Genomic DNA, 24,332 nt, shown 5'->3' with positions numbered 1-24,332 from the left:
GTAGAGGACCTGCAGGTCTGGATCTGGACCCTAGTGGTCTGTAGAGGACCTGCAGGTCTGGACCCTAGTGGTCTGTAGAGGACCTGCAGGTCTGGATCTGGACCCTGTAAAGACGTGAAGGAAGTGACTCGTCCTTTTCACCACGTAAACCTTTGACTCCAAAGTCTCTCTTCTTCACCAGGAACCAATAAAACCAGGATCCAAGTATCTGGGACCCGGATTGTTCCTCAAATCGACCCGGAATAAAGTCTTTAGCTTCCTGGGTCCAAATAAAACAACCTCAAAGTCCAAAACCACTGCGGGGGAGGTTTAACAACAATAAACCGCTGCTAAATTTCCTCCTCCAGATTAAAAATGGCCTCAAACATGAAAAAGAGACCGAGACAGCGTCTCCCTGGGGAGGAAATCATCCCAACGAGGATGGAAATAACCTGAGGAAGAAGCCAAACAACACAGAGTCTGAAACAGGGCTCGTTGGGGGGGAGGACTAAAACAGGGAGGTCGGGTTTCCACAAACACTGAGGTGATAATAATAATAATAACTAGAACACTAGAGTATCAAGACCAAGACCACATCAGAGCTGTTCACCCGCTGGTGCAGGGGGACTTTTGCACCTTTAGCTTGTTAGCAAAATGCTAGCAACATTGTCCTTTGGGCCGTTCTGGACGATTGTGATGACCATCTATCTATCTATCTATCTATCTATCTATCTATCTATCTATCTATCTATCTATCTATCTATCTATCTATCTATCTATCTATCTATCTATCTATCTATCTATCTATCTATCTATCTATCTATCTATCTATCTATCTATCTATCTATCTATCTATCTATCTATCTATCTATCTATCTATCTATCTATCTATCTATCTATTTATCTATATATCTATCTATAAACAACATTTTAAAATCAATGCGATATGGAACAGGAAGCCAGTGAAGGAACGACAGAATTGGAGTGATACGTTCAGATGTTCTTGAGGCAGCGATCACACGAGCAGCGGCGTTTTGTACCTACTGAAGGCGTTGGAGTGATGTAGAGAAATACCGGCGTTACAATAATCCAGGCCAGACAGAATCAAAGCAGGGACAACTTTGTGGAGATTATCAGGAGATAAAAAAAGATTTGATTTTGGAAATCAGCTTCAGCTGGTAAAAACACAACTTTCTTAATTTGTTCATTAAAACAAAGCCGGAGTTAAATAAAACACCCAAATTCCTAGCAGTTGGTTTGATGTAGAGTGACAGGGTTCCGAGGTTGGCAGCTATCTGTCTGGAGGATCTGGGAGTGGCAAATAAATTCATTTCTGTTTTATCATCGTTTAATTTGAGAAAGTTTTGGGATGTCCAGGAATTGATGTGGGAAAGACAGGCGGTGAGTCGGGTGAGACGGCTCTGATCGGTGGCTCTCAATGGAACATATAACTGAGTGTCGTCGGCATAACGCTGGTACTGTATGTTGTGTTTCTTGATGACTTGACCCAGGGGCAGCATAGAAATGGAGAATAGAGGGAATGTTCATGACCTCACAGATGAGACTTCACAGCGGGTTTCACCCAGTGAGTGTCAGAAAGACTGAGTGTCAGCGTAAACTTTCAGTTTGAGCAACTGGAAAACAGCTAAAATGGGAAAGAGCTGTTGTGCGATCGACTGTACTCATAGATTTAGCAAGAAATCAGAGTTATCGTTTTACAGACTGACGAAAAATGAGCTTAAGAGACAAATGGATCACTGGAGGAAGTCACGTGACCTTTGACTCCCAACAGGAAGGACAGCCTGTGTGTTTGTGTACCTGCCTCGCTGTGGACGGGTTTTCCCGCTGCGTCCTGACTCCGTGTTTCTGTTTTACCAGGAACTGGTGTTCGTTCGAGCAGAGGCGTGTGGTGAAGGTCCCGGAGGTTTCTGGAACAGAAACATTCGTCATGAAGTCTCAGAGTCTGTGTCCCAGCGGGGCGCCCGACTGCAAGCTGGACATGTGAGTATCTGTGTTTATGAGGACGTCCTTTAAACATGTTCCCTGAGAATCAGAAACCCTAGAAACTGCTGAATGGCACATTACAAAGCTCTGAGATTAACTGATCTGTGGCTTTCGGGACAAAAAGATGAGTGACGACCGCAGACTGGTTGAGAAGGGATGGATCCTATGGTAACCCAAGGTAACCCATGGCAACCCATGGTAACATATTGTATCTTATGGTATCCTATGGTATCCTATTGTAACCTATGGTATCTTATGGTAACCTATGGTATCCCATGGTAACCTATGGTAAACTATGGTAAACTATGGTATCTTATGGTATCTTATGGTATCTTATGGTATTTTATGGTATCTTATGGTAACCTATGGTAACCTATGGTAAACTATGGTAAACTATGGCAACATATGGTATCTTATGGTAAACTATGGTAACCCATGGTAAACTATGGTAATTTATGGTGTCCTATGGTAACCTATGGTATCCTATAGTATCTTATGGTAACCTATGGTAACCTATTGTATCCTATGGTATATTATGGTAACCTATGGTAACCTATGGTATCCTATGGTATATTATGGTAACCTATGGTAACCTAGGGTATCCTATGGTATATTATGGTAATCTATGGTAACCTATGGTAAACTATGGCAACATATGGTATCTTGTGGTAAACTATGGTAACCCATGGTAACCTATGGTAATTTATGGTGTCCTATGGTAACCTATGGTATCCTATAGTATCTTATGGTAACCTATGGTAACCTATTGTATCCTATGGTAAACTATGGCAACATATGGTAATCTTTGGTAACCTACAGTAACCTATAGTAACCTATGGTGTCATATGGTAACCTATCCTGTTCACACTTTTACATTTTTAAACTTCATTTGATGATTTTTCTAATTTATTTTTTTTGGTCTCAATTAACACTAAACTGTTTTCATCCCAGGTTAAAAGAACGTATCATAATTTTGTCTTTTTTAATGCTGAGTCGTGTTTTCCGTCCGCAGGTACAAGATGTCCACCCGGCCGGTCTACAAGCACAAGGAGAAGGTGCTCAGCGCTCTGCTGTGGCGTTGCTGTCCAGGACACGGAGGACCCAACTGTGAGGACTCAGGTGGGTCAGCATCGGCGTCGTCACGGTAACGGTCGCTACGGCGGCAGGGATGGAGACATTCAGACAAACCCATTATTGTTCCTCCAGCAGAAACATTCTGCACTCTGGAACTAAAGAGTTTAAATCAGCCAGATAAACTTGTTTTGTCCCTTTTAAAGTTTAAATTCCAGGTTTAATCTGAGATCATCGTGAACTTGCTTTCATCTATTTACGTAAAGTTCCTCAGCCTTGTTTGTTCTGTGTTTAGTTCCTCAGTTGAACCTGTTGTGTGTTTTCTTGGCAGATCCAAAACTGGACTCTGAAGGACCTGAACTGAGGAGGACTGACGTCCACAGGCCAGGTACCGGTACCGGTCCGGCTACTTGATATGACACAATACGCTGATGATACTCACCGGTTAACCAACAAAACTTTGATTGAAATCTTTATTTCGAGCATATTAAATAAAAAAGAAAAACAATTACACAAAACATCAGAAAAGAATACAAATAAACAGTCATTAAACAAATCAAAGGGAAATAAACCTTCATGCCTGAAAAGGAGTTGGAGGAAGTAAAAAACGTATGAGGTCCTAACGCTTGTTTCTTTTTCAATTTTGCTTGAATACAAAATAAAAATAAATATAAATAAATATAACAGCAAGCTTTACTTTCTCAAAAAATATACCTGTTATTACATTATAAAAATATTACAGCACTTCATTGCAATATTATACCTGAGCATTATAAATATTAAAAAACTTAAACCCAAAAAATAACAAATAACGGCTACTTGATATGATCAATACGCTGATGATACTCACCGGTTAACCAACAAAACTATGTGGGGAAATACCGGACCCACAGGGCTTTGTTTGGGTTCCCAGAATTCCCCTTTCCAAGGTCCTTGTGAGTCATCCTGAGGGGAAGGGGGTGGTCAAAGAGCTACTATGATTAAATAATGTGTCTGATGACCTTTAAGAGACAAAAGGTGACATTTGAGGCTGGAAGGTTAAAATAACACGTAAACAAGGGCAGGAAGTACAAATAAGTGCAGCGAGACGACGTGAGCAGACCGAAATAAACGCGGACTTATCACAGTACACCAGGACGAGTGCTGATAACTGGACCAGACCAGCTCCAGGAGGTCCAGGAGGTCCAGGATAGGACACCCAGGTCTCCTGATTTTCATTTCAGTGCTCAGCGTGACCCGGTGACGTGCCGCTGGGTGGTACTGCTGCAGGATACGGGCCTGGTACATGAAGTTCTGGTCCACGTGGAGCACCTGGACCCCCTGGAGCTCCAGGACCAGGCGGGGCACCGAGATCTCTGAGAACCTGCACCTTCTGGACAATAAGAGTCAGGCTGAAATAGCTCCTTGACCTTCAGACTCCGGCCTCAACAAAGACGTGGAGGGTTCGATCTCCACGCGCGCGGCCCGGTCCCACCACGCCTCCGGTTAAACCCACTTCCTGCTGGGCCCAGGCCCGTAGCATGACATCATCAGCGTAGCTGGACACAATTCCAGGAAGTCAGGAGAGGCTGGGCCGCTGCAGCCTGTTCTGATTCCGGTTCTGATTCCGGTTCTGAGGCCGGTTCTGAGCCGTCCTGCAGGGGTTGCAGGTTTGAGGGTTGATCGCTGCTCCTGGAACCTGAGACACCAGTTCTCTTCCTGAGTCCCTGACGGGACTGTGTAGACCCCCAGCAGCTTCAGCCGGGGCGGTTTTTCCTCTGCTGTGGTGTGTGTTTGGGTGTGTGTTTGGGTCCCACCCTGGAAACTGGTTCCATCTCCGAGTCCCCGGAGAACCGGGACTCAGCGGGGAGGGTGTTGTTGATCCGTGTGGGTGTGGGAAGTTCCTCCTCACGCTGTTTCTGTTCCTGCCCAAGCAAATTATAACTCAGATTTTCCCACCGGACGACCTCAGCGCTCCTCTGTGAGATCTTCACATGTCCTGTTTCTAATTCAGACAAGTTATGGATATTAAAAACTAATTTTACCTATTTATAAATATACGTTGTGTTTGGAATTTCAGATCTAATTCATATAACATAAAATCCATAAAACATTAGTCTGGTACCTTGTGGAGTACCACAGGGCTTTGTATGAGGACTTCTGCTGCTTTAGTTCTACATGCTCCGAATTATACAAGTGTTAGTTTATATGCAGATGACATTCTTATTTATGTTCTCAATAGGTACCGTATGGGCCCGAATATAAGACGACCCTGATTATAAGACGACCCCCTTTTTTTCAAGACTCAAGTTTAAAAAAAGCACCAAATTCAATTTTTATACAGAAAATAATTACAGTACATCTGAAACAAACGATTATAACAATATATTGGAGAGATAAAGCATGTTATTTTGCCTTCCGGATGAAAATAATGTTGATATACAATTTCGAGAATAAAGTTGAAATTTCGTGAATAAAGTCGAAATTTCGCCTTTTTTCTCGACATTGTATTTCAACCTTAATCTCGACATTTCTGTCTCCTAAGATGCAGACGAGGCTGGCTCCGTCCCCCATGCTGCTGGCTCCGCCCCCCACGCCGCTGGCTCCGCCCCCCACGCCGCGCCCTCGTACGACCCCGGCGTCCTGGCCGTCCCCCACATGATGACGCTGCTCATGTCCAAGCTGGAGCACCTGAACCGGCAGGTGGAACACCTGGACCAGCAGGTGGGGGTCCTGACCCACGACGTGGCCCAGCTGAAGAGGGGCCACCCTGGGGTGCAGCAGCACCCGGGGGTGCAGCAGCACCCGAGGGTGCAGCACCCGGCGGGGGTCCCGGACGGGCCCCCGGACGGGCCCCAGCGGGACGAGGGAGCACAGCACCCCGACCCGACGCTCAGCGGCCTGTTTGAGCAGGTGCAGCAGATCCGGAGGCAGGTGGAGGAGCAGCAGGTCCAGGTGGACGACAGGTTCCACTCCCAGCATGCAACGCTGCAGCACAACCTCACCAGCCTCAAGATGGACGTCGACCTGAAGCTGGAGCGGCAGCAGGAGATGCTGCTGGTGAGTGGCTGCACACCTGAAACAATTACACCTGTCAATCACACCTGTCAATCACACCTGAAACACACCTGTCAATCACACCTGGAACACATCTGTCAATCACACCTGGAACACACCTGTCAATCACACCTGTCAATCACACCTGGAACACACCTGTCAATCACACCTGGAACACACCTGTCAATCACACCTGTCAATCACACCTGTCAATCACACCTGCCAATCACACCTGTCAATCACACCTGTCAATCACACCTGTCAATCACACCTGTCAATCAGACCTGTCAATCACACCTGCCAATCACACCTGTCAATCACACCTGAAACACACCTGTCAATCACACCTGGAACACACCTGTCAATCACACCTGGAACACACCTGTCAATCACACCTGTCAATCACACCTGTCAATCACACCTGTCAATCACACCTGTCAATCACACCTGTCAATCACACCTGTCAATCACACCTGAAACACACCTGTCAATCACACCTGGAACACACCTGTCAATCACACCTGGAACACACCTGTCAATCACACCTGTCAATCACACCTGTCAATCATACCTGTCAATCACACCTGCCAATCACACCTGTCAATCACACCTGTCAATCACACCTGTCAATCACACCTGTCAATCACACCTGTCAATTACACCTGTCAATCACACCTGGAACACACCTGTCAATCACACCTGTCAATCACACCTGAAACACACCTGGAACATAAACACACCTGTCAATCACACCTGTCAATCACACCTGGAACATAAACACACCTGAAACGTTACCTGTCCTCCTCAGGCTAGCCTGCAGGCCATGAACGCTACGCTAGCCGACGTCAGGTCGGACCGGGACCAGAACCCGGACGCCGGGTCAGGTGACCCGCCCCCGACTCCGCCCCCAACTCCGCCCCCATCAGACTCCGCTGCGCTCTGGTTGGCCTTCGCTCGTCTGGACGACATGGTGGTCAACAACACGGTGAAGGTGCGTTTACGACACACCTGGCTCAGGTGAGGGGGGAGCTGACTGAGGCTAGCTGAGCTAGCAGAAGCTAGGGAGACTAGCTGAGGTAACTGAGGTGCACCTCACCTGTCTCAGGGGAGAGTTACCTGCCTGCTCTGCAACGATGGAGGAGTTTATACGACGATCCGGGGAGAAGTTCATGTTACACTTTAAGAAGAAACACAGGCGACGTTTGGGAATCTAGCTGAGCTAACTGAGCTAGCTGAGGCTAGCTGAGCTAACTAAGCTAACTGAGCTAGCAGAGACTAGGTGAGGCTAGCTGAGCTAACTAAGCTAACCGAGCTAGCAGAGACTAGGCAAGGCAAGGCAAATGTATTTATACAGCACAGTTCAACACAAGGAAATTCAAAGTGCTTTACATTGACATTAAAAGCGGCAAGACATAATTAGACAGTAAATAATTCGACTAGCTGAGGCTAACTGAGCTAGCTGAGGCCCATTAGATCCACTTAAGAAAGAAAGATTGTGAGATTGTGGTCCAGGTGAGAAGGAGGTTACAGGTGTGCCTCTGTGGAGGTGGGGGGGCTGGTGCTAACTGAGCTAACTGAGCTAACTGTGTGCAGGTGGGGGGTTGATGCTAACTGAGCTAACTGAGCTAACTCCCTGCAGGTGGACGGGCTAGCGGAGGACGTGGACGTGACGTCGGGCGACGTGCAGCTGCTGCGGCGCCACCTGCAGGAGCTGGAGCAGCAGATCAACCAGACAGCGCGGACGGGCCAGATTCTGTTCATGGAGACGGGGCTGGAGGTGGAGGCGTCCCGCGAGACGGTGCTGCGGCAGCTCGACCAGCTCGCGGCTAACGTGTCGCAGCACGAGCGCCGGCTGCTGGACGTGGACGTGGACGTGGACTATCTGTACGACAACCTGTACCGCCGCAACCTGTCGTCGGACTGCGACTGCGCCGCAGTGAAGGCCGCCGTGGCCCGGCTGGAGAGGGGCGTGGCCAACGTGACCGAGCTGGCCAATGAGAACAGGATGACTCTGGACGATAACGGCCAGGGGGCGGAGCCGTGGGGCGGGGCCAGCGACTGGACGCTAGCGGTGGAGTCGCTGCAGAACGGACTCCAACAGGTACGGAAACACACCACCATGGAAACGCAGCGGCCAATCAGCAGTGACCCTGTAGCTCCACCCCCCTTATCCAAGATTGCAATGTCAAGAAAAAAGTTGAAAAGTCGAGATTAATGTTGAAATACAACTTTGAGAAAAAAGTAGAAATTTCGTAAATAAAGTAGAAATTTTGAGAATAAAGTTGAAATGTTGAGAAAAAAGTCGAAATGTCGAGATTAATGTTGAAATACAATTTCAAGAATAAAGTTGACATTTTGTTAATTAAGTCGAAATTTCGAGAATAAAATTGAAATACAATTTCGTTAATAAAGACGAAATTTCGAGATTAATGTTGAAATACAATTTCGGGAATAAAGTTGAAATTTCGAGAATAGAGTGTAAATGTCTCCTCTGGCCCATCAAATCCAGTTAGGAGAGCGACTGATAGTTCTGCAGCAGCAGCCCTAACTAACTAACTAACTAACTAACTTACAACCTTGGAGTGGAACTTTAAGGATACGTTTCTGAAGTTATTCAACTGCATATGTGTGCATAAGTGTATTTCAAATCAATATCGTCATCAAATTTTGACTTTTTTCTCAACATTTCGACTCTTTTCTCGAAGTGCATAATGAAAAAAAAATCTTCCTCCTCTAAAATATTATTTTTATTTTTCTCCTGCCTGGCTCTAATACTCTTCCGTACTATTTAGATACACATGATATCCTGGAACCTTTCCCCTGTGGTTTTAAAGATCTGAATCAGCGCTACTTAAGGTGTTTTATGAAAAGGTTTAGATCCTACCTACCAGACTGGAGGATCGGTATCCCCCTCTGCTCCGCTCCCCTTAGGCGTCCCTCAAGGGTCTATTCTGGGGCCTCTACTCTTTTCCCTACATGCTCCCCCTGTGATCCATTCATAGAAAATATCTCCATTCACTGCTATGCTGATGACACGCAAATCTACACGCCATTAAAAAATAACGTCTCATCTTTCATTCTTAAATTTTATTTTTTTATATTTCATTTGATGCAGTGCACCAGTTAGCCTTAGGCTAATTTGCGTCTGCAATCTTAAAACTCATTTTTACTCACTAGCATTTAACTCCACCATGATTGTTGTATTTCATTTATGTGTTTTATGTTTTACGTTTTCCTGTTTTGTTTTTATTTTCCTTTCCCTTGTCCAGCACTTTGGTCAGCTGTTGTTGTTTTTAAGGTGTGTTATAACTAAACTGGACCTGGCCCTGTTCCAGGTGCGGGAGTCCCAGTCCTCGGAGGAGTCCCGGACCACGGTCCTGGAGCTGAGCCTGACCCGGGTGGAGGCGTCTCTGGCCGGGCTCCAGCAGGCCGACTCCCACCTGGGCGAGCAGGTGAAGCTGCTCTCCGCCTCGTTCCGGGCTCTGCTGGAAGACGCCATCCGGCACAGCGAGGTTCTGCAGCTGCTGCTGGGGGAGGAGGTGCTGGAGTTCCTGGAGTGGCCCGTCCAGGACCAGGAGGCCCTGTCCATCCCGGCCCTGAGGGAGGAGCTGCGGGGCCTGCAGGAGCAGCCGCGGGGGCGCAGGGGTAACGACGCACAGAAACACCACCAGACCACCAGAAACACCACAGAAACACCACCAGAAACACCACAGAAACACCACAGAAACACCACAGAAACACAGCAGAAACACCACAGAAACACCACCAGAAACACCACAGAAACACCACAGAAACACCACAGAAACACCACCAGAAACACCACCAGACACAAACACAAAGTAACACTAACTTCAATCAAAAAAGTTGCTTCAAACAAAAAAACTTCACTTCTATCAAAGAAAAAATTTCCAATCAAAGAAAAACTGTTCAAATGCATTTTTCTGAGTCTCAAATATTTATTTGCATTTAAACACTTTTTTTCTTTGATTGAAATACATTTTGTGGATTGAAGTTAATTTTTTTTGATTGAAAATATATTTTTTTGTTTTAAGCAATCTTTTTTTGATTGAATGATTAAGAAACAAATCTACCTCCATACATTTAAATCACTGGATTATTTTATAAAACTTTGTATTAGTATAAAAGAACGAAGGTGCTGCGTATTTTTATCCCCAAACTGGCAGAAATCCGATTTGTACTTCCTAAACAAAGTTGGCAGCAGCTACAACCCATAGCTACGACCACCAAAGCTTTTATTTACAGTATTTATGTTAAAATGGCCAAGCGGTGTGTTAAAGTTGTAAAAGTGACACCCACTACCCAGAGAGAATCACAGGTAAACATTGCATCCCAAAACCAAACATAAACTACGATAAATCTATGTGGACGGCTGCATATTCCACCGTGCTAAATCAGCTAAACTCATCAAAAGATCTCATTTTCACCGAAAACGTCAGTTTTTTAAACTCACTCCATGGTACCTGAAGTGTTTTTATTTATATCTAGTTGCTGTTAATTTTCTTTTGTACAATAATTAGAAATAAAGTGATGTAAAACCCTGTTTTTACAACGGAAGTGGACGGGAGCAACGGGGGCGGAGCTTGACAAAGGATCAATTAGGTTTTTTCCTCCAACAACAAAACCAGTGAAATATCAGAAGATACCAAAAATAAACAGTTAAACTTCTCTGGAGTCGCTCTAATGCTGAAGCGCCTTGGTCACCATCTAGTGGCCGATTATGGGAACTACAACCAGACTGAGCTTTTACCTCCATCTAGTGGCAGAAGAAGGAACTAAGATAAGATAAGATGAGATAAGATAAGATAAGATAAGATAAGATGGGTAAGATAAGATAAATAAATAAATAAATAAATAAATAAATATAGATAAATAAATAAATAAATAAATAAATAAATAAATAAATAAATAAATAAATAAATAAGTGTAATATAAACATAGTAAGCACAATATAATAAATAGTTGGTTAACTACAACCAGACTGCGCTTTTACCTCCATCTAGTGGCAGAAGACAGGAACTAAGATAAGATAAGATAAGATAAGATAAGATAAGATAAAATAAGATAAGATAAGATAAGATAATCTCCATCTAGTGGCCGAAGACAGGAACTACAACCAGACTACGCCTCCATTCAGCTCTGCAGGAAGTTCCTTCTTTAGTAGGGGTGTAACGCTACACTTATCTCACGATACGGTACGATACACGATATTGAGGTCACGATAACGATACGATATTATAGCAGTATTTTTTTAACAACCTTGAATGAGGAACATATGACTGGAAAAAATTGTCTTTTATTTGAAAGACACAAAATACAAAACAATGTTGTGTGTTTGCCCTATTGTTACAGTTTGTAATGCTTTATAACTGTTTAAGTTTTAAAGAGAAAGCCAGGCCAACCATTTTCCACAAACTGAACTAAAAGTAAATGTCAGGTTTGCCTTATGCATCTTCAGTTTCATACAAGTACAAATATTTAGACACAAACTGAATAGTTTCTCTCATGTATGATTTGAGTTTTTTCTTTTCCAGAAATTTAACAACTAAAATTAAATTAAATAAAAATAAATAAATAAACTATGAAAAGTCCCAAACTCCAAATGGAACATTACTGTTATTTAGCTTCTGCCAGATAGGGACCGCAAAACGGTACTAGTTTCTTCTGAGGAGTCAGATTTTGGTCCGCAGGTCAAGGTCGTCACGTCCTCCCGCTGCACCAATAGGATGTTACTAGGAAACACAATATATTAATATTAATAACACAATATCGTGCTACTGTTTGTCACCTCCACGACACGGATCCGGACGTTTTTCTATCGCCAAATTTCGTGGCACGATATATTGTTACACCCCTAATCTTTAGCATCTAGAAAAGGTCCCCGGACAGGTGAAGCAGGTGTAGGCGGAGCTTCAGACAGGTGAAGCAGGTGGAGGCGGAGCTTCAGACAGGTGTTTGGATGTTGATCCAGTTCCTTCAAATAGGATTACTGACCTCCAACATGAAGCGAGCTGGAATTAACTCCCATTAAACTAGTATTATACAATCAGATCTGAACCCAAACTGCCAAAACAAACAAACAAATAAATAAATAAATAAATAAATAAATAAATAAATAAATAAATAAATAAATAAATAAATAAATAAATAAATAGTATATTTGTTCGTCATATGCCACATTTAATCGGTGCGTGATTGTGTGTCTGTGTCGGTGAGAATGCGGTGTGGAAGGGTCCTGCCATGGAGGATTTGAGCCTCCATTGGCAGGACAACAAAACGTAATAATTTATCAATATTATATTATACAAAGATGGTTATTATTATTATTATTATTATTATTATTATTATTATTATTATTATTATTATTATTATTATTGTGAATAGTATATCATATTATTATTAGTATAGATATCGGATAGGTGAATGGATGAATGAATGGGATGCCTGGGTCTGGGGCCCTCCGTTGTCGGGCCTGCGCGGATGTCGCCTTGTTGGGGGGTTCCCTCTCTCCGGGCCCGTCTCCGGTCCCCCCCGCTGCCTCTGCGGCGGGGCGCCCCTCTGGTCTTGGAGGGCCACTTTCGTGGGGGGCGGCTGCACCTGCCCGCGGTCGGCGGCCGGGGCGGCTCTGTCTCTCCGGGCAGGCTGGCCCCCTGCCGGGTGGGGGTCGTTGGCCTGAAGGGTGAGGGCCTCCTGGCCGCGTGTCCGGCCCGGACCGGGTGGCCGGGGATTGCCTGGGTCGCGGTCCGCCGCCGCGGGATCCCTGGCTGCTTCTTCCCGCGCCGTGGGGGCCCCGCCCGCGGGCCCCCTCGGCCGCTGCCGGGGGGGGGGGGGGGGCTCGCAGGCGGTGGGTTGGTCCCCCCCATCCCCCACTATAGATACACTTCAGGTGGAGCTTTGTTTGGTTTATTACACACACACACACACACACACACACACACACACACACACACACACACACACACACACACACACACACACACACACACACACACACACACACACACACACACACACACACACACCATTCGGGGTCTAGACATTATACCCATTCACAACGCCAGATGGAGCCAGATATCTGTAAATGCTGAACTTAACTCCCCAGACACACACACACACACACACACACACACACACACACACACACACACACACACACACACACACACACACACACATAGACATACACACCGGCTTGTTCACCTGCATGCTGGCTCTCTAGTTTTGGGGTTAGGTAGCGGTAGCGGTAGCTTAGCTCAGACTGCGATCAGATCTCAAGATTTGGGTCGATTGCTATTCATGTTTTGGTTGGCTCCGTGCCGGTTTCGTGTTCTGTTTGTGGTTAAAAAAAAAAAAAAAAAAAAAAAGAAACGGACGGTCGGGACCGTAGACTCCAGGTCAGGTCAGACAAGACATGGAATGGAATTTGGTTGTTTTCACTCACTGTACAGTAAATAGGTAATAGACAAGTGACAGCTCTTATTAACATATATAAAAACATTTTAAAGTGAAAGGTGCAGCAGAATGAGGTAGATATGATTATTGGAAGGTGCATTGTCACAGCATATGATTGTGTTATTATAATTATTGTTATTATTATTATTATTGCAAAGTGATTGATTATCCGAGACTCTATGAGTGATGAGGTTCATCAGAGCAACAGACAGAGGTAGAGGATGACTCTGCAGTCTTTCTCCGTAGCTCCTCTTTGCTCTTCTGATCTCCCTCGTCAGAGTGTTCCTGGCCTGCATGAACAGATCACCACTTCTGTAGGCCTCCTCCTTGGCTCGGTGCAGCTTCCTGAGGTTCGATGTGAACCAGGGCTTGTTGTTGTTGTATGTGCAGAAGGTCTTATCACAAGGAGAGTGGGGACACCTACATGTGACCAGGTGAAGGGGAGGGGCTAGTGGAGGAGGGAGGGGCTCTCGAGACCACTTCCTGTGTCCAGGCCAATGAAAAACCTTAACGACTGATTTCTGTCCCCAGGAGGCCTAGAGGAGGTTCCGTCTGCCGACCAGCCCTGGCCACGCCCCATGCCGGGATGGCCGCCTAGCGGTGGTGGCGTAGCAGCGAGGGAGCACCATCAGGTGCTCCTCCACCCTGACGACAGACACCACGCCGGAGACGGCGGCGACCTGTGGAGGCTGGAGAAGACGGTGGAGAAGCTGGAGGCGCGGCTAGCCCTGGTGGAGGCGGGGCTTAGCAGCGAAGGCCCCGCCCACGAGGAGTCGGGGCTACAGGCACAGGTGACAGCGCTGAGGGCGGAGCTGGAGGAACACCTGACGGTGTTCAGGCACGTGTTCAGCAACGCCGACGTGCTAGCGGTGTCGGATGCTACGCTGGAGCTGGACAAGCTGTGGAGGCTGATGAAGAGGAGGGAGAGGAAGAGAGGAGGAGGAGGAGGAGGAGGAGGAGAAAGAGCAGCACTCCGCAGCAGGAGGAATCCACCAGGTGAGATCTCGTTCGGCCCCGAACACGTTCCCTGTGGCGCTCCGTCAAACGTTTTGTCCGTTGTTTCTTTTCCCTAGTTGCTGTTTTTAATTGTTTTATTCTCTTTTTTGCCATGTCTTGAATTTTTATAACTTTTATCTAGGTATGCCCCGATACCGATACTGGTATCTGGGCTGATACTGATCTCATAAACTCGTAATCGCAAAAATTCTCCAATACCTCGCACCGTTACTTCATTGTTGTTGTAGTTACTGATTGGCGACTCTAGGGGGAGATGTTGAACCGCAGTCAGCGGTGATGAGAAGAGAGTACGCGACCTGCAGTCGACGCACTCGAGCCGCGATATGATGTTTCATTGATATGTTACCGTATCGTCCCGAATATAAGACAGTGTTAATTTCATTGAAATCAGACTAAAAAAGTGGGCGTCGTCTTCCATCCAAGTGCTAGACGTTATACCCATTCACAACGCTAGATGGAGCCAGATATCTGTAAATGCTGAACTTAACTCCCCAGGACAAAGCAAACTCCCGTCACGGAGAATGAAAAAGAAAAATAGCGATAAGAAAGAAAAGAGAAGAAAATAAGACAAGAGATAACAGAAAATGGAGAAACGTAGCAACAATCTGGAGAAAAGTGGGTGGAAGATTGGCAGGTAAACCGGCACCTGAGGAGAAGTTATGATGTCGGCGCGGCGTGTGGCCAGGGGGCTAACAGGCCACGGAGGAAAGCCCAGTGGCTACCGGGCCACGGAGGAAAGCCCAGTGGCTACCGGGCCACAGAGAACAGCCCAGTGGCTACCGGGCCACGGAGGAAAGCCCATCCGGCTGAGTCCCAACAAATGGTGATAAATGAGGCAGTCTTCAAACAATTGCAAAGCGGCTGTGAAATATGGTGTAACGGATGTACTGTAATTATTTTCTGTATGAAAATTTAATTTGGTGTTCAAAAAGTCTTTTTTCAAACTTGAGTCTTGAAAAAGAGGGGGTCGTCTTATATTCGGGTCAATATGTTACATGTTTGATATTTTCTTAAATGAAAAGACGGTGCCAGTGTGGAAACTTTTTATTTGCACAGAAAGATAGTTTTTTGTTTAAAATAGTTATTCTACTCATTTTATTTATTTTTATTGAATTTATCTGTTGCAAATAAAACCTGTCTTCCAATTAATTGCATTTTTAGCCTAGTTATTTTTGTGGTACAAGTATCGTATCAGTACTTGGTATCGGCGAGTACACAAATTAAAATACTCGTACTCAAAAACTGGTATCGGGGCATCCCTACTTTTTTCTCTTATCTTGATTTTATTATTTCTGTTTCCTTTTAATTATAAAACTGTAGCACTTAAAGTAAAGTGCATTATAAATAAATGGTATTATTATTAATAACCCCCGTCCTGCTTGTGTTCCAGGTGCGGCGCTAACCGGTCGGTCCGACGCCGCCCTGATGTTCGTGGGTCGGTCTCCTCGCCGCGTCTCCGGCCGCGTCTCCAATCGTCCAATCAGCTGACCGATCAGCTGACCGATCAGCTGACCGATCAGGCGGAGACCTTCCCCCGAAGCACCTTAGAGACGGACGGCGTCAGACGCTGTACTTTATTCTTATTTACAAACTGAACCTTCATCTGCTGAAGTTCCAGCTTCAATTTCCACCTAAACGGTTCCAACGCCGAGCAGCTCCGAGGACACGCCCCAAAAGAGAGGACACGCCCCAAAAAAGAGAGGACACGCCCCCAAAAGACAGACACGCCCCCCAAAAGAGAGGACACGCCCCCAAAAGACTGACACCGTCAGCCCTTATGGGTTTTTTTGGTTCCTCCCGCACATTTTCTGATATATTGTATTTCTTTTTTTATTTCCTTTTTTTCTCCATACTGTTCGTCTGTACTTTTTAAAACTGTTGTATATTTTTATGTGAAAATAAACTCAAACTAAACTAAAAAACTAAACACCGTCACCGTGGGGACCAGCAGGAACAACCGTGTCCACCATGAAACTAGGATGACTCGGCAACTCTCGTTAGCATGGCAGGTTAGCGTAGCTAAGGTGGGCGGAGTCCCGTCTCGGCGCTGTCCAGGGTCCTGACAGACTCCAGGAAAAAAGGCTTTTATTTTGAAAGTTTGTGAGACTTTATTCAACCATGAAATGTTGTAGACTCAAATTTGTCCCAGATCTGAACTTCTAAGGAAGAGTATCAGGGCCAGGCAGCAGAAAAATAAAAGTAATATTTTAGAGGAGGAAGATTTTTTTTTCATTATGCACACAAAAAGTCAAAATGTCGAGAAAAAGTTGAGATGTCGAGATTAATGTTGAAGTACAATTTCAAGAATAAAGTTGAAATGTTGAGAGTAAAGTCAAAATTTTGACTTTATTCACGAAATTTCTTGAAATTGTACTTCAACATTAATCTCAACATTTCAACTTTTTTCTCTACATAATAAAAAATCTGCATAATAAAAAAAAAATCTTCCCCTCTCAAATATTTTTTCTCCTGCCTGGCCCTGATACTCTTCCGTAGAACTTCAGACTGAAGAAAGATGTTTGTTTTATCTGTACTTTGAAGCATCAAAAATACTTTTCTCTGATTCTTGCTCTAATATTAAAAACAATTGTGAACTTCTTGTATTTTTAACTGTTTATCTGTATTAATTTGTAATTAAAATATGTGATGAAGAGTAGTTGATGTGCTTGAGATTGGACAGACGTGTGACGTTGTTTAAGCATCGACCGTCAGGAAGCTAATTTAACATCTCCTTTCACTGCTATGCTGATGACACGCACATTTACATGCCATTAAAACACAACTCGTTTTTTAAAAGTTTACTCCACTGCCTGGAGGAGATCAGAGCCAGGATGGCTTTAAACTTTAATGAAAATAAAATGGAGGTCCTAGTTTTTGGTCAGAAAATGACACAGCCTTTTATCTGTTTGGTTTTTAAACGGACGTTGACGTCCCCGGAGCTCAAACCGGTGTGGGCCAGCAGAGGGCGCCGTCGGCCCCCAGGAACCGATGTGGGCCAGCAGAGGGAGCCGTCGGCCCCCAGGACACCCAGTGTTTTAGTTGGTTCTGCTGAACCTGGAGATTCAAGACCTTCAGGGAACTTTCAGAGTTTAGAACACCCCCCAACTGGACTGCACTTCTACTCAGAGGGGAACAGTTCCCGGTTTTGACTTATTTTAGGTATATGGGAATGGGTAGGACATGACGGATCATTGGAATCTAGTAAAATGAAAGACAGGAAACCTGACCGGTCATTCAGGGGACACTGTGGCCCCTGCACCCAAAAGAATATTTAGTCAGCCACAGATTGTGCAAGTTCTCCCACTTAAAAAGATGAGAGAGGCCTGTAATTTCCATCACAGGTAACTTCAACTATGAGAGAGACAGAGAGACAGAATGGGGGAAACAATCCAGGAAATCACATTGTAGGATTTTAAGAGGCTCCTCTGTCCTCCACTCGTTAGCTGTAATAATGGCACCTGTTTTAACTGGTTATCAGTGTAAAAGACACCTGTTTTAACTGGTTACCAGTATAAAATTCAGATTCAGATTCAGAAAAAGCTTTATTTATCCCCGAGGGGCAATTGCAAGACAACTGAGCAGCAAGACGTTGAAAATATCAAATAAAATAAAAAATTAAATAGAATAAAATGAACAGATAAATGGGGCATGTCTCGTTATGTACAAAAAATATATAAATATAAGAGTGTCAAAAAAATTTACAAAAAAATTTACAATAGAGTGACTGTAGTGGTATAAATAAAGTATAAAGTGTCAGTGTAAAGTGTCGACAGTGGATGTAAACAGTCTAACCGGAGCATGGAGGGGAGGGGGGGGGGGACTCTGTGGATGTGGGGGGTGTGTTTAGCAGCTGGAATTAAAAAGCAGGGTAGCTTTGGGGACAAAAGTGTCTCTCCTCCTCTCAGTCCTGCAGGCGATGCAGCGGAGGCGCCTCCTGGAGGGGAAACACTGGAATGCAGGGTGGAGTATGTGGGAGGGGTCCTTCATGATTTTAGCTGCCTGGCTGAGGGCCTGCTGGTTGAAAACCACAGACAGAGTTCTGACCGGCAGGCCGATGACTTTGGAGCTCAGTGATGCTCTGCAGTCTGTTCCTGTTCTGGATGCTGAGGGAGTGGAACCAGCAGGTCATGGAGAAGGTCATGATGCTTTCCAGGAAGGCGTAGTAGAAAGTCATCATGATGTGTGTGCTGATTCTAAAGGAGCTGATTTTCCTGAGGAGGTACAGCCGTTGGTGCCACTTCCTGAGAATCTCCTCTGTGTTGGCAGATAATTTAAGGAGATGGTTTCAAAAGATGGTGCCCAGGTATTTGTACTCCACTACTGTTTTAACACACGACTGTTTTAAAAGACACCTGTATTAACTGGTTATCAGTATAAAAGACACCTGTTTTAACTGGTTACCAGTATAAAACACACCTGTCCACAACCACGAACAGTCACACTCCAAACTCCACTATGGCCAAGACCAAAGAGCTGTCAAAGACCTGGACCTGGACCAGGACTCAGACCTGGACCAGGACTCAGACCCAGACCAGGACTCAGACCTGGACCAGGACTCAGACCTGGACCAGGACTCAGACCTGGACCAGGACTCAGACCTGGACCAGGACTCAGACCTGGACCAGGACTCAGACCTGGACCAGGCTGGAAGATGAATCTGCAGCTTGGTGTGAAGAAATCAACTGTGGGAGGAATTATTAGGAAATGGAAGACATACAAGACACTGATAATTTCCCTCCATCTGGGGCTCCAAGATCTCACCCCGGGGGGTAAAAATGATCCTAAGAACGGTGAGTAAAGATCCCAGAACCACACGGGGACCTAGTGAATGACCTGCAGAGAGCTGGGACCAGAGTAACAACCATCAGTAACACACTACGACCAGGGACTCAGATCCTGCAGAGGTCCTGTCCAGTCTAGTCTAGGGGGACAGACGTGGACCAGGACTCAGACGTGTCTCCCTGCTGAAGACAGTACATGTCCAGGCCCGGCTGAAGTTTTGCTAGAGAGCATTTCGATGATGCAGAAGAGTATTGAGAGAATGTTATATCGTCAGATCAAACCAAAATAGAACTTTTTGGTAGAAACACAACTTGTCGTGTTTGGGGGTGGAAACATCATGGTTTGGGGATGTTCTTCCGCAGAGGGACAAGGATGACTGATCTGTGTAAGGGAAAGAATGAATGGGGCCATGTATGGTGAGATTTAGAGTGTAAACCTCATTCCATCAGCAGGGCATTGAAGATGAAACATGGCTGGATCTTTCAGCAGGACAATGATCTAAACACATCACCTGGGAACGAAGGAGTGGCTTCATAAGAAACATTTCAAGGTCCTGGAATGTTCTAGCCAGTCTCCAGATCTCAACCCCATAGAAAACCTTAGTTGCCCAGCGACAGCAACAAAAACATCTCTGCTCTAGAGGATCTGCATGGAAGAACGGGCCAAAATACCAGTGTTAAACAGTGTTAAAACCTGAAGACTTGCAGAAAACCTTTGACCTCTGTCATTGCCAATAAAGGGACTATAACAATGTATTGAGATTAACTTTTGTTATTGACCAAATACGTATTTTCCACTATAATTAGCAAATACATTCTTTAAAAACCAGACAATGTGATTTTCTGGATTTTTTTTTATTTTGTCTCTCATAGTTGAGATATACCTGAGATGAAAATTACAGGCCCCTCTCATCTTTTTAAATGGGAGAATTTGCACAACTGGTGTCTGACTAAAAACTTTTTTGCCCCACTGTATAGCCCTTTCATCTGCATCTATGCCTTTTATACCCCCATCTTATCATCCCTTATCATTTCTCGCAGCTTTCTGGCCTTTTAGTTGGTATCTGCATTTACACAGCTTAGATTCCCCAGCTCCCCACAGCTGTTTGACCCTTTGTTATAAAGCATTTCATGTTGGAATTTTTCCATGACAAGTGACTACCCGGTCACTATTGGCGCTTTTGCACTAGTCTCACTTCTCCTCGAGGCGACTCGCGGCGATTTTATTATAAAGCGCAAAACGTCTGTTTGGTGATCCAACTCTGAGGTGCAGATGTTCATAAACCTGGTGGCTGTCGAGAAAAAAATTAAAAAGCGATGTAGACGGGCTGTTTTACTCTCAGCCGCTCGCGGCTCCAGCTGATTTCTGATCAGCGCCGACATGAACAAAGCGGTTGCGCAATCGAGTACGTCACAGCAGCTTCACCCAAACCTGCCCACTTCTCCCCTGGCTGTGGAAAAACACACGTGTGGAACCGTGCCGTACCGCGCCGATACTAGTGCAAAAGTGGCTTATGGGTTTCTCCACACCTAGGAGTTAATACTGCTGTCTACTCTCTCTCCCCTTCCCCTTGGTTCCTCCTCCACAGGCTGACAGTCAGTTAGACATCAGGGGGTTGGAGATACAGTCAGTTAGACATCAGGAGGTTGGAGATACAGTCAGTTAACAATCAGGAGGTTGGAGATACAGTCAGTTAGCAATCAGGAGGTTGGAGATACAGTGAGTTAGACATCAGGAGGTTGGAGATACAGTCAGTTAGACATCAGGAGGTTGGAGATACAGTCAGTTAACAATCAGGAGGTTGGAGATACAGTCAGTTAGCAATCAGGAGGTTGGAGATACAGTGAGTTAGACATCAGGAGGTTGGAGATACAGTCAGTTAGACATCAGGAGGTTGGAGATACAGTCAGTTAACAATCAGGAGGTTGGAGATACAGTCAGTTAGCAATCAGGAGGTTGGAGATACAGTGAGTTAGACATCAGGAGGTTGGAGATACAGTCAGTTAAACATCAGGAGGTTGGAGATACAGTCAGTTAAACATCAGGAGGTTGGAGATACAGTCAGTTAAACATCAGGAGGTTGGAGATACAGTCAGTTAACAATCAGGAGGTTGGAGATACAGTTAGCAATCAGGAGGTTGGAGATACAGTCAGTTAACAATCAGGAGGTTGGAGATACAGTCAGTTAAACATCGGGAGGTTGGAGATACAGTCAGTTAAACATCAGGAGGTTGGAGATACAGTCAGTTAGCAATCAGGAGGTTGGAGATACAGTCAGTTAAACATCAGGAGGTTGGAGATACAGTCAGTTAGCAATCAGGAGGTTGGAGATACAGTCAGTTAACAATCAGGAGGTTGGAGATACAGTCAGTTAGCAATCAGGAGGTTGGAGATACAGTCAGTTAGACATCAGGGGGTTGGAGATACAGTCAGTTAGCAATCAGGAGGTTGCAGACACAGTCATTAGACATCAGGAGGTTGCAGATACAGTCAGTTAGACATCAGGAGGTTAGAGATACAGTCAGTTAACAATCAGGAGGTTGGAGATACAGTTAGCAATCAGGAGGTTGGAGATACAGTCAGTTAACAATCAGGAGGTTGGAGATACAGTCAGTTAAACATCAGGAGGTTTGAGATACAGTCAGTTAGACATCAGGAGGTTGGAGATACAGTCAGTTAAACATCAGGAGGTTGGAGATACAGTCAGTTAGCAATCAGGAGGTTGGAGATACAGTCAGTTAAACATCAGGAGGTTGGAGATACAGTCAGTTAGCAATCAGGAGGTTGGAGATACAGTCAGTTAACAATCAGGAGGTTGGAGATACAGTCAGTTAGCAATCAGGAGGTTGGAGATACAGTCAGTTAGACATCAGGGGGTTGGAGATACAGTCAGTTAGCAATCAGGAGGTTGCAGATACAGTCAGTTAAACATCAGGAGGTTGGAGATACAGTCAGTTAGACATCAGGAGGTTGCAGATACAGTCATTAGACATCAGGAGGTTGGAGATACAGTCAGTTAGACATCAGGAGGTTAGAGATACAGTTAGCAATCAGGAGGTTGGAGATACAGTCAGTTAGCAATCAGGAGGTTGGAGATACAGTCAGTTAAACATCAGGAGGTTGGAGATACAGTCAGTTAACAATCAGGAGGTTGGAGATACAGTCAGTTAGACATCAGGAGGTTGGAGATACAGTCAGTTAGCAATCAGGAGGTTGGAGATACAGTCAGTTAGACATCAGGAGGTTGGAGATACAGTCAGTTAGACATCAGGAGGTTGGAGATACAGTCAGTTAGCAATCAGGAGGTTGGAGATACAGTCAGTTAACAATCAGGAGGTTGGAGATACAGTCAGTTAGCCATCAGGAGGTTGCAGATACAGTCATTAGACATCAGGAGGTTGGAGATACAGTCAGTTAGCAATCAGGAGGTTGGAGATACAGTCAGTTAACAATCAGGAGGATGGAGATACAGTCAGTTAGACATCAGGAGGTTGGAGATAAAGAGGAGGAGGAAGGTCTCTCTCTCTCTGGGGCAGCAGTAGCAGGGAAGGTTTGTTTTTTATTTCTGGGGAACAGGTAACCCTTATTTTTCCTCTGTCCATAATGGCAGAATTTTCTTATTTTAGTTTTTTATTTTAGTTTGAGTTGGAGATTTCCCCAAGTCCTGTTTTGGCGGTTTTGTTTTAGGTTATAGGTTTACCTGGTTTTTCTTATTTAGTGAGGAAAGTGCAAGGTCCGACTTAACCCCCTCTTTTGTTCTTGTTGGCTGGGATCTCCATCTCCTTTTGGTTAATTACTTTTGGGTTCACCTTTTTCTATTGGTACAGAATACCATATGTTCATGGTATTCTGTTTATTTTCTCCCCTGCAATTTAAAAACCACAAATCAATAAAAGTTGTTCTTTTTCATCCTTAAAATCTTTGTGTGGCGTACTTAATATGTTGTGGTCTCATTCGGCCTAATTGTCCACCTTTTATGAGGCCGTAACATAAATGGGGCTCGTCCACTTTTGATGCGCTCTGTAAGCTATTGCTGATTTCTTTTGATTCGCTGCTGCTGTTTTTCTTCTTCATGTAGTACCGCAGTCAAGTGTTATCTTAGGTAAAACACAAAGAGGCTATTGTGTTGAAAACTGTGTCAACAGTTACATTGCTGCTTGACACTTTCTTTTGTTTTGCTTTATTTCCTGTTGTGTCTTTCAGCGCGATTAGGCTCCTAGGCTGGAAAAGGGAAACGTTATCAATGGTAATTTTTACGCTCCAACTGTTTTCGATCGCGTATGGTGTCCTACTATTTTGTTTCTCTCTGTCTCTCTGTTGTTGTCTTGCCTAGTATTGAGTGTGGGGGTGTGCTGGTATACGTGGACGCTGCATAGCTGCTGCTGTTTTGATTTGTTTGGTGTGTGATCAGATTGTGCCTGAAAATTGACTTTAAATTGTCAGATTTTTGTAGAGCAGCCAACGCTGGATTTATATCATCGCTGCACGAAAGAGCAGTTGGTTGAAATTGCCGAACATTTTAATGTAGACATTTCCAAACAGTTGCGGAAAAGTTTAGTTTAAATCCGAGCTGTGGTCTGCTTTAACAGATAGTGAGGTTTTACCTCCTAAACCGGTCTCTCCCTCTAAGGAGAAGACATTTGAAACGCTTCGTCTTAGAGAGTTAGATCTGGATTCTTGACCATCTCTTTCTTTAGATCCATGCAATTAACCACTCAGTCAGACGGAATGAACGAGTGTACACGTGTTGAAGTTAGAACGACGGTAGAAAACAGTGTGTTGTCTTTAATAAAGATCTCTTGATATGACAAACACACAGCCGTTTTTCATTGTTCAGCATCAGTTCCTATTGGCTATTCATTCTAACAAATTCCAAGAAGTAAACTGAATGCAGATTAAACTAAAAGGAAATAACAATGCAATTATAACGAAATCATAGATATTCTATAATAAACAAATACTAAATATATCCG

The 24,332-nt window shown here is 44.7% G+C and overlaps 1 protein-coding gene across 1 annotated transcript in view; it reads left to right on the top strand.

Moving 5' to 3' along the window:
- The window catches only part of mmrn2a (multimerin 2a), a 29,146-nt gene extending 11,730 nt beyond the window's left edge, over positions 1 to 17,416 (top strand). The window contains exons 2-10 of the mRNA XM_061746037.1: positions 1,858 to 1,980; positions 2,996 to 3,102; positions 3,386 to 3,442; positions 5,579 to 6,093; positions 6,899 to 7,081; positions 7,730 to 8,191; positions 9,426 to 9,735; positions 14,092 to 14,556; positions 15,968 to 17,416. Of these exons, the coding sequence (XP_061602021.1) occupies positions 1,858 to 1,980; positions 2,996 to 3,102; positions 3,386 to 3,442; positions 5,579 to 6,093; positions 6,899 to 7,081; positions 7,730 to 8,191; positions 9,426 to 9,735; positions 14,092 to 14,556; positions 15,968 to 16,065 (2,320 nt within the window). The 3' untranslated portion in view covers positions 16,066 to 17,416. The remainder of the gene's footprint in view (positions 1 to 1,857; positions 1,981 to 2,995; positions 3,103 to 3,385; positions 3,443 to 5,578; positions 6,094 to 6,898; positions 7,082 to 7,729; positions 8,192 to 9,425; positions 9,736 to 14,091; positions 14,557 to 15,967) is intronic.
- Positions 17,417 to 24,332: the final 6,916 nt, after the last annotated feature.

Source organism: Cololabis saira, chromosome 17 (assembly GCF_033807715.1).
Source record: "Cololabis saira isolate AMF1-May2022 chromosome 17, fColSai1.1, whole genome shotgun sequence".
In the NCBI taxonomy this organism is placed as follows: Eukaryota; Metazoa; Chordata; class Actinopteri; order Beloniformes; family Belonidae; genus Cololabis; species Cololabis saira.
This window is presented reverse-complemented; position numbering and strand designations above follow the sequence as displayed.